This window comes from Danio rerio, chromosome 5 (assembly GCF_049306965.1).
Source record: "Danio rerio strain Tuebingen ecotype United States chromosome 5, GRCz12tu, whole genome shotgun sequence".
In the NCBI taxonomy this organism is placed as follows: domain Eukaryota; kingdom Metazoa; phylum Chordata; class Actinopteri; order Cypriniformes; family Danionidae; genus Danio; species Danio rerio.
Genome location: NC_133180.1, coordinates 52,898,044 through 52,914,081, shown reverse-complemented (window position 1 = coordinate 52,914,081; position 16,038 = coordinate 52,898,044). Strand labels below are relative to the sequence as shown.

The 16,038-nt window shown below is 36.3% G+C and overlaps 1 protein-coding gene across 3 annotated transcripts in view; it reads right to left on the bottom strand.

Moving 5' to 3' along the window:
• The window catches only part of adgrv1 (adhesion G protein-coupled receptor V1), a 258,923-nt gene that overhangs the window by 87,679 nt on the left and 155,206 nt on the right, over positions 1–16,038 (bottom strand). For all 3 annotated transcript variants that reach the window (NM_001001845.2, XM_009301753.5, XM_005165511.6), the window contains 6 exon segments: positions 6,995–7,095; positions 7,212–7,372; positions 11,171–11,316; positions 11,556–11,808; positions 11,903–12,087; positions 14,869–15,276. In NM_001001845.2, coding sequence (NP_001001845.2) covers positions 6,995–7,095; positions 7,212–7,372; positions 11,171–11,316; positions 11,556–11,808; positions 11,903–12,087; positions 14,869–15,276 — 1,254 coding nt within the window.

Below are 16,038 nucleotides of genomic sequence, written 5' to 3'. Positions count from 1 at the left end.
TGTCGTTTAATGTAATGCTGTTATTGTTATCTAAAGATGGGAATTGTTCTGGATTGTGACATTACAAACTGTAACCATTTTATGATGATGATGAGGATGATGATGAGGATGGATAAGCTGTGTTTTGCTATAATGCTATAAATTGTTTTTGTTTTCCTAAAAATTATGTGACTTTTGACGTGTATATGTTTGATGAAATGTTACATTTAATAAATCTTAGAGCAAATACTGATAGTCTGCAGGAAATTTTGTTTGCTTTTCGTTACCTGTCATTAACAAATATGGATAAACATTTAATAATAGTATTATTTATTATTGTGTTCATGTTAGTAAATACATGAACTAACATTAACTAATGGACTAATTAACAAACTAAACATTACTTTTACAGTGTTTAAGTATGGGCATTTAGAATTAAACTTTTAGTGCTGCATCTCAGTCAAAGCCTGACAGACAAACGACATACTGTTTTAGAAGAACTTTAAAACAAAATTGACTGCACGCTGCACATGACAAGGCGCAGAATATTAGATTAAAATATCTTAACCTTTAGACAAATCAGACACTGGTGGATCTCAATTCTCGGATCTAAGCTGAAATAACCATAACATTTGTTTGGACATCCTGACCTCAACCACCTCCTTCTAGAACATTCAATTCAACACAGAATTAAAAGAAAATGTATAGGAAAATACTTCATTTAAGATAATAATTTAAAAATAGACATATACTGTAGTCTCTGTGAGACAATATGCACGGGTAGTCAACTGTCTCCATATGTGTTTGTGTACATCTTACACATGAGCTGCAGGCATGTGAATCTAAATGGCACCTTCCCGAAAAGCCTTTTTATTGCTGTAGCTCGCTAGCTGATTACCCCTGCTAAATGTGTGTAATTGCTGCTCATAAGAACAGCCCTATCTGCACTGACATATTGGGCCAGGGGAGCAAGTCTGGGTAAATTTCCACTAACTACAGTCTTGAGTTGTCGTCCTGTTTCACCCACACGTGCTGTCACGCAGGTGGTCAAGAAGAGATGTGTTGCGTTTACACCAGACAATCAAACCAAAAATGAAATGTCTAATCACAATCAAAATTAAGTTTTATACTGTATTTTTCATTTACTTATTTAGTTTTTATATAAATTTGCATTAGAGTTCATTAATAATAATTGAAATTTCTTACATTATACACTTTTTGGGGGGGAATCTTCTCATCCACCACCAGTGTGCAGCATCCACTTGGATGACTCGACGGTAGCCATATTGCGCCAGGCTGCACACCACACACAAGCTGATTGGTGCAAAGGAGATCATGATAAACAGGGGCCAGTGGGCAAATTTGGCCGGGACGTCCTGGGATTTATAATGACCACAGACCAGTCAGGACCTCGGTTTAACATCTCATCTGAAAGACGGCGCTCACTGAGCAGTATAGAGTCCTCATCAATATACTGGGGCATTAGACAGAGCGCATGTTAAGGCCTCTGCTGGCCTCTCTAACACCACTTCCGGCAGCAACCTAGCTGTCCCATGTAGTCTCCCATCCAGGTACTGACTGGGCACAGGCCAGCTTAGTGGACAACAAAGTCAGAATAGCAGAGAGGTAGCTGCAGTTCAAAATGTTTTCATGTAAATTTTCACATTTCGAAATCCAAATATTAATCAGTGATCATTGTAAGTATTGTAAGTGAGCAAACTTAATTATTCCTTAAATTTGGTACCTCACTTTTGCATTTTGCTAATTCCATTTAGTAATTATTTTACATTAAATTAGAAATGTGCAAAACAAATAATTGGTGATAGACAAGTGCAAAAGAAGACTCTAAAACATTAGTTCTGAAGACATTTTCCATTCTCTACCTTATCGTTAAATCTGTCTGGTAGAAGATATAAAGTTCCTTTAGTGAAAAAGGCCAAGTATAAGAGGGCATGCATTATTATACAACTGTCATTGGTTTTGTTAAATAAGATCTTAAAATGAAATTTGCAAATGTATCTCTTTTGTATTTTATTGTACTTGTATTGTTGTGTGTGAGGCTTGTCTAAAGAAATTTTTTTAAACATTTGGGGAAGTATTTTTTAATTGAATTTGAAAGACATTTTACTTAAGGTCTCTGATGTTTTAACAAAAATGAATGTCATTAACATTAGTTTACAAAAACAGTTCAACCTGTAAACAATTTTGTCATTATTTACAAATGTTCATGCTGTTGCAAAACTTTTGAAAATAAAAACACAGTTTTGTATGTTTGATATATTTATTTTCATATACGTTATTTGTAAGCATATGCTAGGGTAAATGTTAGCATTGAACCAGGCTGGAAACTGATGTTTAACCCTTTCACGCGTATGATCACATGGCTGTGATCAGTCTTGGTTGGTCTCTGAAGCATACGATCACACCGGTGTGATTGGAACTTACAGAGCACACGTCATCAACTGATAAAATTGAAATCTGATGGCATGCACTGAGGCACAGAAAGAGGTGTGCAGTGCTTGTCATAAATTACAATTTATCCATGCTTTAAAACAAATAAGATTTATTTTAGGTTTCAGACATTTAAATACACATTACTACAAATAAAACATAGTACTTAAGGTTTGTAAAATACATACATAGATCATTGGGGATGGTGGGTCATGTGATAAACACGCGTCACCATGGGAACTTTACAATGCAATAGATTCTAAGTAATGAAAAAAAAAAAGCTGAGAGTGTTTACAACTCACACGTGAAAGGGTTAAAGGGATTCAAGTATTCAAAATTGTAGTTTAACATAGTACTTTTTATTTTGCTCATAACTTCCAGAGAGTAAAAGTGCAGATGCAATCTGCCATATGAAATATATTTCTAAAGGTTGTGTGCCGACTATGCATGTCAACTAAAAATCTGCATGCAAAATAAATAAGCTTATTTGGTCATTGGTCATTTGCAAGATATATTAGAATGGCATCTGAATGTTTTGTGAAATTCCTAATTTGGAATGAGTTTCTAAGTACACTCTATTATCAGATATCTACACAGGTAATGCTTTAAATAGCACACACTGATTTCTAGAAGACACACTCTTTCACATCTCAATGACGCACATGTTCTGACTGGGAACTCCGGAATCAACTTACAACAAATCCCTATCCAACTGAAGAGGATATTTATCTTATAACCTTTTAACATCCTTTGACAAAACATGAGCCCAGCTGTTGTCGGTACCGAACCTGGATGACGCATGATTTCTTGGGATGGCCAGCCTGGAATTTTCCATTCAACACAGTCGAGGTAAAGAAAAGCAAAACAATTAACGGATGACAGAATGCGACCGGGTTTTTCTGAGCCCTGTTAAGTAGAGCCCTGTTTGTTTTTGTCTTTTTCTATAAGTGAGCAGGACCAGTGGAAAATTCCAACTCTGGTCCACAGGTATCAGACCACTGACTAAATGACCCCCCTCTTCTTTGGACAGGGATGGGTGCACAGGGATAGTTCGGTTGTCAGGGTTTATTCATACTAGCCCATTTGGATGTGTTCGCCCAAGCTGCAATGACATAGCTCTTAGAAAATGTTATCTGCCCCCCCACTGAATCTAGACAGGTACAAGGCACATGCATCTGAATCTAAAGGGGCTTCGGTCTCACAACATGCTCTGAAAAGGATACATGTAAAAAGACACCTGTGCATTCGCACAAAATAACCTGAAACCAAATAATCCACTTTAAATCACTGATTTCAACAGTCGTAACTCCTGTTGGAGTTTCTGATTCCATCATTGTGTATTCAGGTTACAGTACAATATCACTGATGCACACAGTACTTTAATGCATCACACTTGTGCACAAACAGCTCAGCTTTCATTCAAAATCTCACAAAACATCCCCTTTCTGCTTTGACTAAGTTTAACATGACTCCAGGGACGCAGCAACATCATACTCTACCTTAATATGGCTCAAAGACAAGCCAGACATCCTGACGGTAAACTAGGCCACATTACGCAGCAGAAAGCGTCATGCTGACGTCGTAGCTGTATCACATTTCTGTGGAGCAGCGTCCTAGATCCTGATACTGATTCCCAAGCACAAATTGCAAGTGGAGTTTAGCCTCACCATCACATTATCAGTCTGCTGTACTGTATTGATGTAACACACATTGAACAATAAGACCAGTGGTTCTCACTGCTTATTTTGTATGCCTTCTATTGCTTAACACACCTGATTTAGATAACGAGCTTGTTAGATCCCCAGTAAGGAACTGTGTTTAGATCTTTTTGAAATTTAGTTTTTGCTTTCCCTACCCAAAGATGAGGCAAGAGTCAGTGGTGGAAATTTATTTTTGCAAAAATACCTCAGCATTATAGCCCCAGCCTTGTGCTGCGGTACCATCATTTTTCTGACGAGTGCTTCAGCAATCTACACACTTACAACTTAGGAATCGTCAGCTGTTTATTAAAGGAAGAAGTGCAATTAAAATGGTTGACATCCTTGTTTTCTCTAGCTCTAGCTCTAGCAAATTATGTATTTAATTGTGTGTTTTTTTTTACTTGTAATCGCTCCACGTGGCTTGTACTGTATATAGTTATCTCTTTATATTCTCATATCGCGTCTAAAACAACAATGAAAACATGACGAGTGCTGCTTTGTTTAAGGATTTCAATGCGTTTGTAAGCTTGCGATCCACTGCTGTTTGTCTTTGCTTTAGCCACCGTCAGCTGTTCCTACACACATGCAGCAGTCAAGTTTCAAAATAGTTCAGCTTTTGCCACTGTGTGGATTAATACTGATTGTGTGTCGCTGTTTTTACTTGTGGTTAAGAATAGTGCAATATGCTGGTGTTTAACTGCATTGCTTTAATGTTTTTTTTTTTGTGATTTGTATTGTTCAACACATTGGTCAACCTTTGGTTGTGTATAATAGTGCTATATAAATATTGATATCGCAATACCAGAATATACAGCAATCAAAGAGTGAAATTCAATACCTTTTAAGACCTTTTTTAAGATTCTTTCCATACATTTTAACCACTTAAAGGTTTCATCCCAAACACTAGTGAGATATTAACTTACAGTATATTTACAAAATAATGTAAGAAACTAAACCAAAACTAAAAAAAAATATTCATATATTGAATAAAAATCTATTAAATCTAGTATTAATAATTAATTCAGTAGGCTGGCGCCTATAGAACTGCAGAAATAACAATGTTGCCTTGATTACTGCAGTAAATAAAGCAGCATGATGTCAAATCTAGCAGGATTTTAGGCTGTTTCTCAATTTCAAGAACACAGAAAACGGACTTGCTTTCTTGGGGAGACCAGTCTTGCCAAGTTTCCTCTAAGAACAAACTTGGGGGACTGCGAGAACAGAAAATGCATTGTGTGAGAAATGAGATGCTGCGTTCTTCACTGGTTCTTCCTGATGGTCACATGATCTTCACTCATTTTTAAGGGAAAATTATTTAAAAATTACAGCATTCACACAACAATTTGTAGTTTTTTTCTCCCTTTTCGCAATATATATTATGCAGACCTTACAAACGTACATTGCACAATACAAATAAAAAAAATGTAATATGAATTTCAGCAAATAAACACCCTTAATGTGTTTATGCCTTTATAAAGATTTTCATATTAATGTTTACTTTCACAATTTCATTTAGGGAAATTCCTGAGATAAATAAGTTAAATCTCTAAACTTTAATATGCTGCCCATCTCCTTTTTTCAGCCGCAATGACTTCTGGGACTTCTTTTTTTTTGCGATCAAGTCTTTTTGCAATAAATTTTGCGATTAAGTCTGCATTGATGTGTCCTCGATATCAAGAACACATCCAGGAAGTTTCACGCATCCTCCATTCTCGCAGTCTTGAGCTTTGGAACTGAACTTCAGCTGTTGATGATGACGTTACAAGAGGACGCAAGAACGCTGAAGAACGCACATTGAGAAACACCCTTATTGATTTCATAAACTACAAAACATCCTAATATTCACAGATTTAATTCAAGCAAACGTAAGCATACAACCGTAAATTGCATATTTAAAAAAAAAGATATAACATTTAATACCTTGCAAAATAGCATTTAAGACTTTTCAATACTTTTCAAGGGCTTTAATTTCTCTAGATTGATTTATCAACTTCTAATACTTTAAGACACTGCGGACACCATGAATATATATCTCAGCAAAACAAAACATTGCAACGTCAGATTTTTACAAAATTGTGCAGCCCTAATTCAGCCTATGTTTTTGAAACCACAAAAAAAGTACTTCAACGTATACTTGACGGCAGATTCTAGGTATAATAAACACTATGGCCAGTATGACTCAAACAAATTCTGTTTTTATTTCACCCTACTGACATTTACAGGACATATTTTAAACTTATTATTATTTTTTTTGCTCGTATAGTTCTTAGAGCAACACCAAACAAACAACTACTTAACAGTGTCGGTGATTCATACTTAAATACGTTTTTCTCACATTGTTATCTCCATATGGACAACATTTCTGATGTTGTACTCATGATGCAGAGTCTTATGATGCAAGTCTGTTTAGCACGGTTCCAAAATCGAGATAAAAGTAATGCAAAATCAAGGTAAACCTACATGGTGACGGTGGCATTTCTTTTACGTTTCCTTTTGAAACACTATTGGTTAGGGTTAAGTCCGTGACTCACTAGTTGATCTGTGCGATAAGCCTCCTTCCATGGACTTGACAAGTAGGATGTGTATCAGAAATATAAAACAAAATAAGTAACGTATTTCAGATTCGCAAAATGTTGACAGCACACTCTAGTAGATTTGTCATCTGAAACGTGAAATGAAACGTCCTCAGAACAACATATTCCAGGTTTCACAGAAATGTACTTCCAATTTATTTCCAATAGAATTTGCCTGTGCTGTGGATTTTAGTTTTAGTGTTGGTGCAGCTGACTAACTACAATAGGCATGCTGTTTAACAACCAAAAAATTGACTGCTTGATTAAAGTATTGGTTACATTTGCTCTTACCTGAGTCCCTAAGCAGGCCACCATCATGTGTGTGAGGAGTTTGGCAGCGAACATGAGGAATCTTGCACACATCAGATGAGACACCATGGCCAAGGCAAACCCTGCGAATAAAAAAGAGACTTACTGGATATATGGTATAATAAACAAATGGCTTCTTGTCATTTTATGGTGGGGTTTTTTACACCTTAAGCATAGATAGAATAATGTAGTGAGTTACCTGAGATACAAATGAAGCCAGCAGCATAGAAGGCTTCATTAAATGAAGCCAAGCTTTCAATCTCTGCATATGCAGTGTAGATGGACAGATGCGAACAGGCACACTCTACATAATTCTGAGTGTCGTCCACCAAACGACAGAACTGGCCATCAGACAACCAGCTGGGCAGAAGAAATCATGACACAATTGTCAGGACAAGTCATATACAACAAAACTAAACCTAGACTAAAAAAAACTGCTTTAACACATTTGCCTTGTTGTTGGGGAGACAATACAGGACCATAAAAGCCAAAACAAACAGACTAAAAAAAATTACATTTTCAAAAGGCTATTGCAATAATGAATGGATATTAAATTTAGGGTGTTTTTGGCCTTTTTAATCTTACTCACTTTTTAACTTGCTGCAAGGAAGTGCACTTGCCATTTTATACGCTTGGACATTAAATTGTATGCCTTTCTGGCCCACACTTTTACTCACTTTTAAATTTAAAAAGCTGCTAAAAAATGCCCTTGTCATTTTATACGCAACATCATACGCACTTTTAGTATTGTTAGTATTGTTACTCCTTTTATAATTAATCATTTTTGCCATTTTATTTTTTATCTCTTGTTATTATTGTTGTTGTTTTAAATAAATTGGACTACACTGAAGGGAGGGACAAACGTAAATTCTATTGTGTTTTGTACAATGACAGTAAAGATTCTGAATGGATGAATGAATGAATCTTAATGAACTAGTTTGTATAGATGTTAAATACTTACAACATAATACGTTATATTTACTGTACAACTTCACTATTAAAAATCAAAAGCTAAATTTGTTCACGTTGAAATGTTTATTAAGAAAAATAAATGCTTCAGAACAATTTTTCAAGATAACTAACTTCTTGTAAATAAATTTAATGCTACTACTACTACTGCTACTACTACTATTACTACTACACCTACTACTACTACTACTTTTACTACTACTACTACTACTAATATTACTACACCTACTACTACTACTACTTTTACTACTACTACTACTACTAATATTACTACACCTACTACTACTACTACTACTACTACTACTACTACTACTATTACTACTACTACTACTACTACTACTACTACTACTACTACTACTATTACTACACCTACTACTAATACTACTATTACTACTACTACTACTACTACTACTACTATTATTACTACACCTACTACTACTACTACTACTACTATTATGACTACACCTACTACTACTACTACTACTACTACTACTACTATTACTACAACTACTACTACTACTACTACTATTACTACTACTATTATTACTACACCTACTACTACTACTACTACTACTATTATGACTACACCTACTACTACTACTACTACTACTACTATTACTACAACTACTACTACTACTACTACTATTACTACTACTACTATTACTACTACTATTATTACTACACCTACTACTACTACTATTACTGCTACTACTACTACTACTACTACTACTACTACTACTTCTACCACTACTACTTCTACTACTACTACTACTACTACTATTAATAATAATAATAATAATAATAATAATAATAATAATAATAATAATAATAATAATAAAAATAAATAATCAGTATATTGTGCAAATCTAACTGATACTTCTAAATTATTTCTGGGCAAAGTTTTAGTCAACTTTGTGATCAGCATACTTTTGTTCAGGTTATGATTTGAGAAGTAGCCACTTTGACAGCCTTTCTTAATTATTTGGGATTCAAATCAAATCAAGCAATCAATCAAAGAATCAATCCTGATTTTTGGAATACAGACTTTTGACAGACTTTCATGATTCTTTAATGGGGTGATCCAGAGTGCTTTATTTAGCTGTTGTTTTTATAAGATGCAAAGCAATGTGTGCTCATGCTTCACTTTTTTTTCATATATCTCACAATCCCCAGCTTCAGCTATTATGGTTTGAGTTACTCCTTCTTTGAGAGGTTTTTAGCCAAATCCAGCACTGAACTGGGAGAGATTCTAGAAGCTGTCCTTTGTCAAATGCTAGAGCTACATCTTTTTTTTATAATTCTCTGGACATAATTAAATTAAATTGTGAGCATTTCTCTCTTTGTGTCTCTTTTGGAAGCATAATTCCAGAATCAGAAGAAGCTCTGTGGAAATAGCAGTGCTTGGACAGAATTTTAGTTTTCAATCCTATAACATTACAGCACATCTGGCCACACCCCCTTCACTGGGCGGTGTGTATGTGCGTAACCTGAAGCATTTGTGATCTCACTAGCCGCTGCCCGGATGTTTTTTTTTTTTTTTTCTAATGCCCTAATTTCCTTCCCTGTAGGCTTTGCTAAGCTAACGCTGTGAAAACCACGGTCTCCCTTTGCATTGAACTTTGAGTGTCTTACATTCAGAGATGTTGTTTATGCTCACACATCTGCATTACACATCAACTAAAGTTTAAAAAATGATATCGTAGTGAACCACCCCTTTAACCTCCTAGGGCTTAGCACATTTTAGCTCTTATGTCCTATGCTTTATATTTTGTTACAGACATACAGTGTTTTGCAGCATATGAAACGTCCCAAACACTATTTTAACTGTTCAAAATGAATAAAAAAAATTGTTTTTACTCTCTGATAGTCAAAACATGTTCAAAAATATTTGTGTATGTGTTATTAATGCATTAATAAACAGTCAGGAAAAAAACTGCTGTGTTCAAGGCAGAAATAAAGAGTACATTCTATTACACAAAGGTGACTTTGTTGTGTTTTATGGAAATTCTGACCACAAGTCCACATATATGGAGATAATTTTTCTCTAAAAGTACATCATATCAAAAGATGATTACTTAGGTTTTGTTCTAATTAGGTTCCAATATGTCCAAATAGCAAAGAGAAAAAAAAAATAAAAAATCCATGTATAAAAACAGCTTGGGCCTTAAGATTAGGGATAGAGTGACTGATTTCACATAGTGGGGAAACACAGAGAGACGATAAATTAGACTTGACATTCTGTTCATCTACAGCAAATGAAACGTATGTAACACCCCAGCTTATCATTTCAAATGATCTCTCATTATACTGAATTCCAACTATTAAGCAGTCACTTAGATAAGTGAGCTTAAGGAATTCAGGATGTCATTTACAAGGAATCACTTTTGTGTAATAAATGGTTTTGACACCGAAAAAAATAGCGTCACACTTTATTTTGATAGTCCATTTCTTGAATTTAAGTTACATTGCATCCACATGCTAACTAATCCTAATTAGATTATAAGTAGTCTGTTAGGCTGGGGTTAGGGTTAGGGTAAATTGACATGTACTTGCAAAGTTTCTTACAGTCAGTTAAATTTCTATTGAAGGAGCATGTATCAACAGACATTAAGCAGACAGTCTAATAACACTCAAATGAACCATCAAAATAAAGCGTTACCAAAAATAGTAGTCAAAATTCTAAGTGAGTCAAAAATGCTTTTCAAAATTGTCCTAGGACAAGGATGGGTGCTGTTCAATAGTTTGAGGACAACTTTGATGAAAGGTGATGATCTACTTAAATGTTGACTACTGAATAAAACATAATTCTAACAGGTATGAGAAAGAAAAAGTGATACATTTTGGATAAAAAGTTGTGGATAAAAGCTACACACACCCACATACACCAAATAATGTGTGTGACAGGCCTTAAAAAGACTTTTATCATGACAGGTTAGGAGCCCTGACCCATCAGCTCCACTGTACACACTGTACGTCCCACAAATGACTGTGAAATACATGAACAGGGTCAGTTTTTGACATCAGATAGTCTGTCAATTTGATACGGTTGAGGATTTTTATTTGTATTTATTTATTTTTTTTTTGTAAATAGGCATGTATGTTTTCAAGTACAGTATGTACAACTGAGCAGAGCAGTTTATGTACCATTACAGTGCTCCTTACTCAAGTGTTCCTGCGCTTTGTAATTACCTTTCTGCAGCCTGATTCCACAGCAGGCACAGAGATTGGCTCGGTTTTGGTTTTCCTCGTCGATCTGGGGTATGTATACGGTAAACAACCTCTTGACCTTCGGAAAGAGGTTTAGATCCTCTGCCATAAAGACTGACTGAAAAAACCTGCATACATACAGTCGTTAAATAGTAAGATGTAAACCAGTTTCCCACTCCCAAGTGCTAATAAGATCTCCATAATCACTATTACTGCCACACAAAGAATTGAAATATGCTGAGAAAGAAAGGAAGTAAAGTAAATGATGTACAACTGAACAGTGCCATCTTCTGGACACCTGCATAAGCCGTCTTGACAATGTTATATTAGTTTTAATGAAAGAGTTTACAATAATGTTTTTTTTTACCTTGCCATTTAAAGCGCTGGGTTTTTTGTTGGTGAGGAACCAGTGCTCAGTACTGTATTCGGTGAAGTGCACTTTATAGCAAGCCGACGGGGCTGTGCTATCAGCAGGAAGAGCTAGAACCTCCAGCAGGGTCTCCGGCAAGGTAAACGTGTCTGTGTTTTTGCCTATGAACGTATGCCCGTTAATCTGCATGGGATACCAGTGGTGTGCAGCGATGGTGAAATATGGGCAATTGTCCAGTATGGTTATGCCTCTGGGAATAGAGTACAGAGGAGAATAATGTTTGTAAAATAAAGTGAGCTCCGGTAAAATCAGATACAAACATTCATTTGGAATGTATATCCCACCTCTTTCCTTCTGCCCCACACTTAATGTCTGTAAGCAGGCTGTATGCGAAGCGCTCTGCCACTTCAGACAGCTGGCTCACACCTTGAGTATCCGTTCGATTGGGGTTCGCCATGGCACACAGGAGTTCATAGGTCAACCCACGACTGCTGTCTTTTAGAGGAGTCTGTTCAGCATTACTCAGAATCTGTCAATTGAGTGAGAAAAGATTGTCAAAGAACAGTATAATATCAGTTACATTTAATGTAAAAGTTCCCTAGCAGGCACAGTACGTCATTAGGAGACATGGGACGTTCCATTTTGTTTGGAAATGAAAATCGGGTTAATGTTAGAACCCAACGACAGGTCAACTTCAGTGTCCAAAGTTCAACATAAAATCAACCAAATATCAACTACAGCTTGACGTTGTGTGGAAGTTACCACTATAATGTCTATCAGATGTTGGATTTTGGTTGCCATACCTGTCAGTATAAATGTCAGTATTTGACGTCAATATGACGTTGGTATAAGATGTTGGTTCACTGTTGGATTTTGGTCACTTTCCAACTCAACCTAAAATTAACCAAATATCAATGTCATTTGATGCCATTATTGGACGTGAAAATAACGTTGTCCTTAGACGCTGGCTAGACATTGAATTTTTGGTCACTTGACATCACAACCTAAATCTATTGTAGTATTAACCTCTTATGGCATTGTGTGTCTGCTGGGCCTGAGCAGATCTCAAACAACAGTATTGGCCCAATCAATGCATGTTTAACTGCTATTGCATTTATTTTACATTAGCTGTGTGGAAATACAGAAGCAGTCAAACTCTGTTCAGTAGCAGTTAGATTGCCTATCAGCTTAACCTTCACTAGAAAACAGCACGGTTTCTAAGATAACTTGTATCTATAAGTATGGTGATGCAACACACTGAGAAAAAAAAAAATCTTTATTGGCATTGATAGTTCAATGAAGAACCTGTATCTCATCTACTGTATGGAACATTTTCATTGACCAAAAGGGTTTCGTTTTGTTTTTTGTATTTTTGGAGGAGCAAAAAGAGTGAAAAGTTTCTGGTGTAACCCAAACTGGTTCTTCTATTGCATCACTGTAAAATAAACACTGAAACAAACAAACAAAAGAAAGGAAAATATGTTTGGATTTTTTTTTTAAAGAGTGAAAATGCAAGGCTATCAGCAGAAACTTAATATTAAATTACTTGAATAAATTCTAATTAGGTTAAAATAAATTTATTTAACTTGACATATAATTTAGGTTGTTATTATTATTATTATTATTATTATTATTATTATTAGCAACATATAATTCTTTAATTTTTAGTTCAATCTGCATTTAAAAAATAACTTCAAGCAAACTGACAAGGACACATCACATTTACAACTGAGAAAGCAGCTTAAATTGTAGCAAGTCAGTGTGTGAAACATTAAGGGTGTTACTCTGTTTCCAGTAATAAAAAAGCAGAGCTTAACTGAGAGACAAAGCTTTCTTACCAAGACTAGATTTTTTGTTTTACACAGTGGAGCTTTATAGCTGCACACATATGCATTGCACTGCCAAGAAAAGCGATTTCTATGAAATTAAGGAACAAAAAATACTCTGGGGAAAGCTGTCTTAATTGATCTCAAGGGGTCAATATGTGGTCCCTCATTGTTCTTTTGAGCTACTGGATTTCCTGAACTACAGCATTTTAAAAAATTCTCATGAGCCGGCCAACTTAAATTCTTGTCTCTCTAAAAACAGATAAACTTGGCTTATTTAACCAAAAATACCATAATATTATAAAATATAATTCTACAATTTAAAATGTGCTTTCTATTTTAAAAATGAAAATGCAATTCAATGCTGTAATAGGAAAAAAGCTGAAATTTCCAGCAATATTTTATCCTTAAAAATACTAATATGCTCCAAAACAATGACAAATTTTAATTTAATAAAAAAATAAACATTCAAAGCTTACAGATTGTCACTTCCACAACCCAAGCTCATTCTGGAAAGGTAGCCCTGCGGACGTTTCTGGAGACCGCGATTTTACGTGGCCGGAGGTACGTATGGCCGCGTTTAGTTTTTTCGAGCGAACGCTACGGGGCGGTGTGACACCGCTCCTCTCCTCCGCTTCGCGCTCGCCAGCTGACGGCTCGCCTCCGAGTGGAGGGCTTTCCCGCTGCAACCAGTTTGTCCGCTTTGCTCGCAGCGTTACGTAGACGGAGCGGAGGCCCGGAGGAGGAGGAGCCGGCCACGGGGATGACCGGGATCGAGTCCGGGGAAGAGCGGTTCCAGAAATCAGGTAATATGAATAACAGAATCCAAAAAATAAGGGCGAGAACGGGGCGAGATCCGAAAATGCGGTCAAAATCAAAGACAAGGGCTTTTGCTTTTTTTTTTTTTTACTGGACGGCTTTTGCAAACCGTCACTTGGGTTTAGGAAAGGAGGAAGAAGAGAAGGCCAATCAGCCGCCCGGTCGATTGTTCAGTCGTTCTGCCAGTCAGTCGGACGGACGGATGGCTGCTTCACAGTGGCCTCTGGCGGCTTGTCACACGAGAACAGCGCAGGCGCGAACGGCGCGCTTCTGAGAGGCGTTCAAGACGTGAAAAAACGCGCACAGTGGCCTCTCACGGATCCGCGAAAACAAAAACTGATCGAATAAGTACCTCCCGGGATGTATTTCGCGGTCTGCAGAAACGTCCGCGGGGCTACGTTTCCACAATGAGCCCGGGTTGCACTTTCATTAGACCAGCATTTTTTTAACATCACCTAACACTTCAGTTTCTCTTCAAATCTTTTGCCCAACTAAATGCTTTCAAGTATTTGACATGCCTCTCATTTAATATAAGACGGCTGTAATTTGCTTTTCATTTGATGTGCATGATATTTCAGTAGAGATTACGTCAAACATCAAATATAATCTAAGTTTTACTAGGGCTGAACAATTCATAGAAAAATCACCTTCCCTCACTCGCTTACCTTGCTGGAGGCATCCAGCACTGCCATTAGCTGCTCTGGAGTGATGTCCCTGCTAACTTTATTGATGAGTGCATGCAGGACTCGGTTGATGATGGTCTCCTCCAGAGGCTGGTGTAGCTGGTCTAGCAGGGCCCACACAGCCTGAGTCTCTGTGTCTGAAACCAGGGTGACGTTCGCCAGCCCGAATTCTGGATGAACCCGTGCGCCACCGGTAGCATCAGAGAGAACCACTTGGAAGCGTTTGGGTGTCAGATTGGAGGAACCAATGTTTGGTGTGAGGTCTATGTTCAGGCCAGCACTACTCTGTCCAATCTCAAATGTCAACGTGCCCTCTGACATGACAAAATCCTGCCCTGCTACAGCCGGCCAGACCAGACTGGGTCCAATAGACTCTACTTTTGGAAGCTCCTGTGAGAGAATATGAGGCACAAACACAATTATTGTACAGTTAAACATTGGAGTTAACACAATGGATTACAACACAATGATTTTTTTCCCAAGAAATTTGAATGTATAAGAGACGGGGGTCAAATTGATGAGTTTTGTTTTGTTTTTTTGTACATATTTTATTATATTGATATTTTTTGAGTAATTTTATATTCTTTTTTTTACTAAAAATTTTAAATCTCAGAAAAGTGGAATATTGAAGAAAAGGTTTCTAGAGATTATCTATTGAAAATGTAGAAATGATTGCCAATATATTTTGCCAGTAATTTACCAAGAGCAGCACAAAAAGTAAAAGAAATATGGCTTGGTAATTGAAATGTTTAGATTTTTTTTTTTTTTTTTGCTGTAATTCCAAATGCTTAATGAGTTAAATAATAACTTTTTCACCATGCCAGTTCTCTGCAAATATCAGTAAACTGCGTACCACAAAACTTTTAAAGATCATGTTGAATTATTTATTTAAATAATATTCTACCATGACTAAAATATTGCATACACACACACACACATTGCTAGGTGTAATAACAATGGAATGACACAAGGAGAATGTACTGAACTATTGAAATAAATCTAATATTTTATATCAAATAAAATAGGATGACTGTCATGTGGAAAATGAAGTCACATGCATTGCTCAGGTGTGATTTTGTTCACAGACAACAACAGAGTTTGAATATCTTGATGGTTGTGTGGGTCTTGTGTGGTTCTTGTTTGATCTTCACT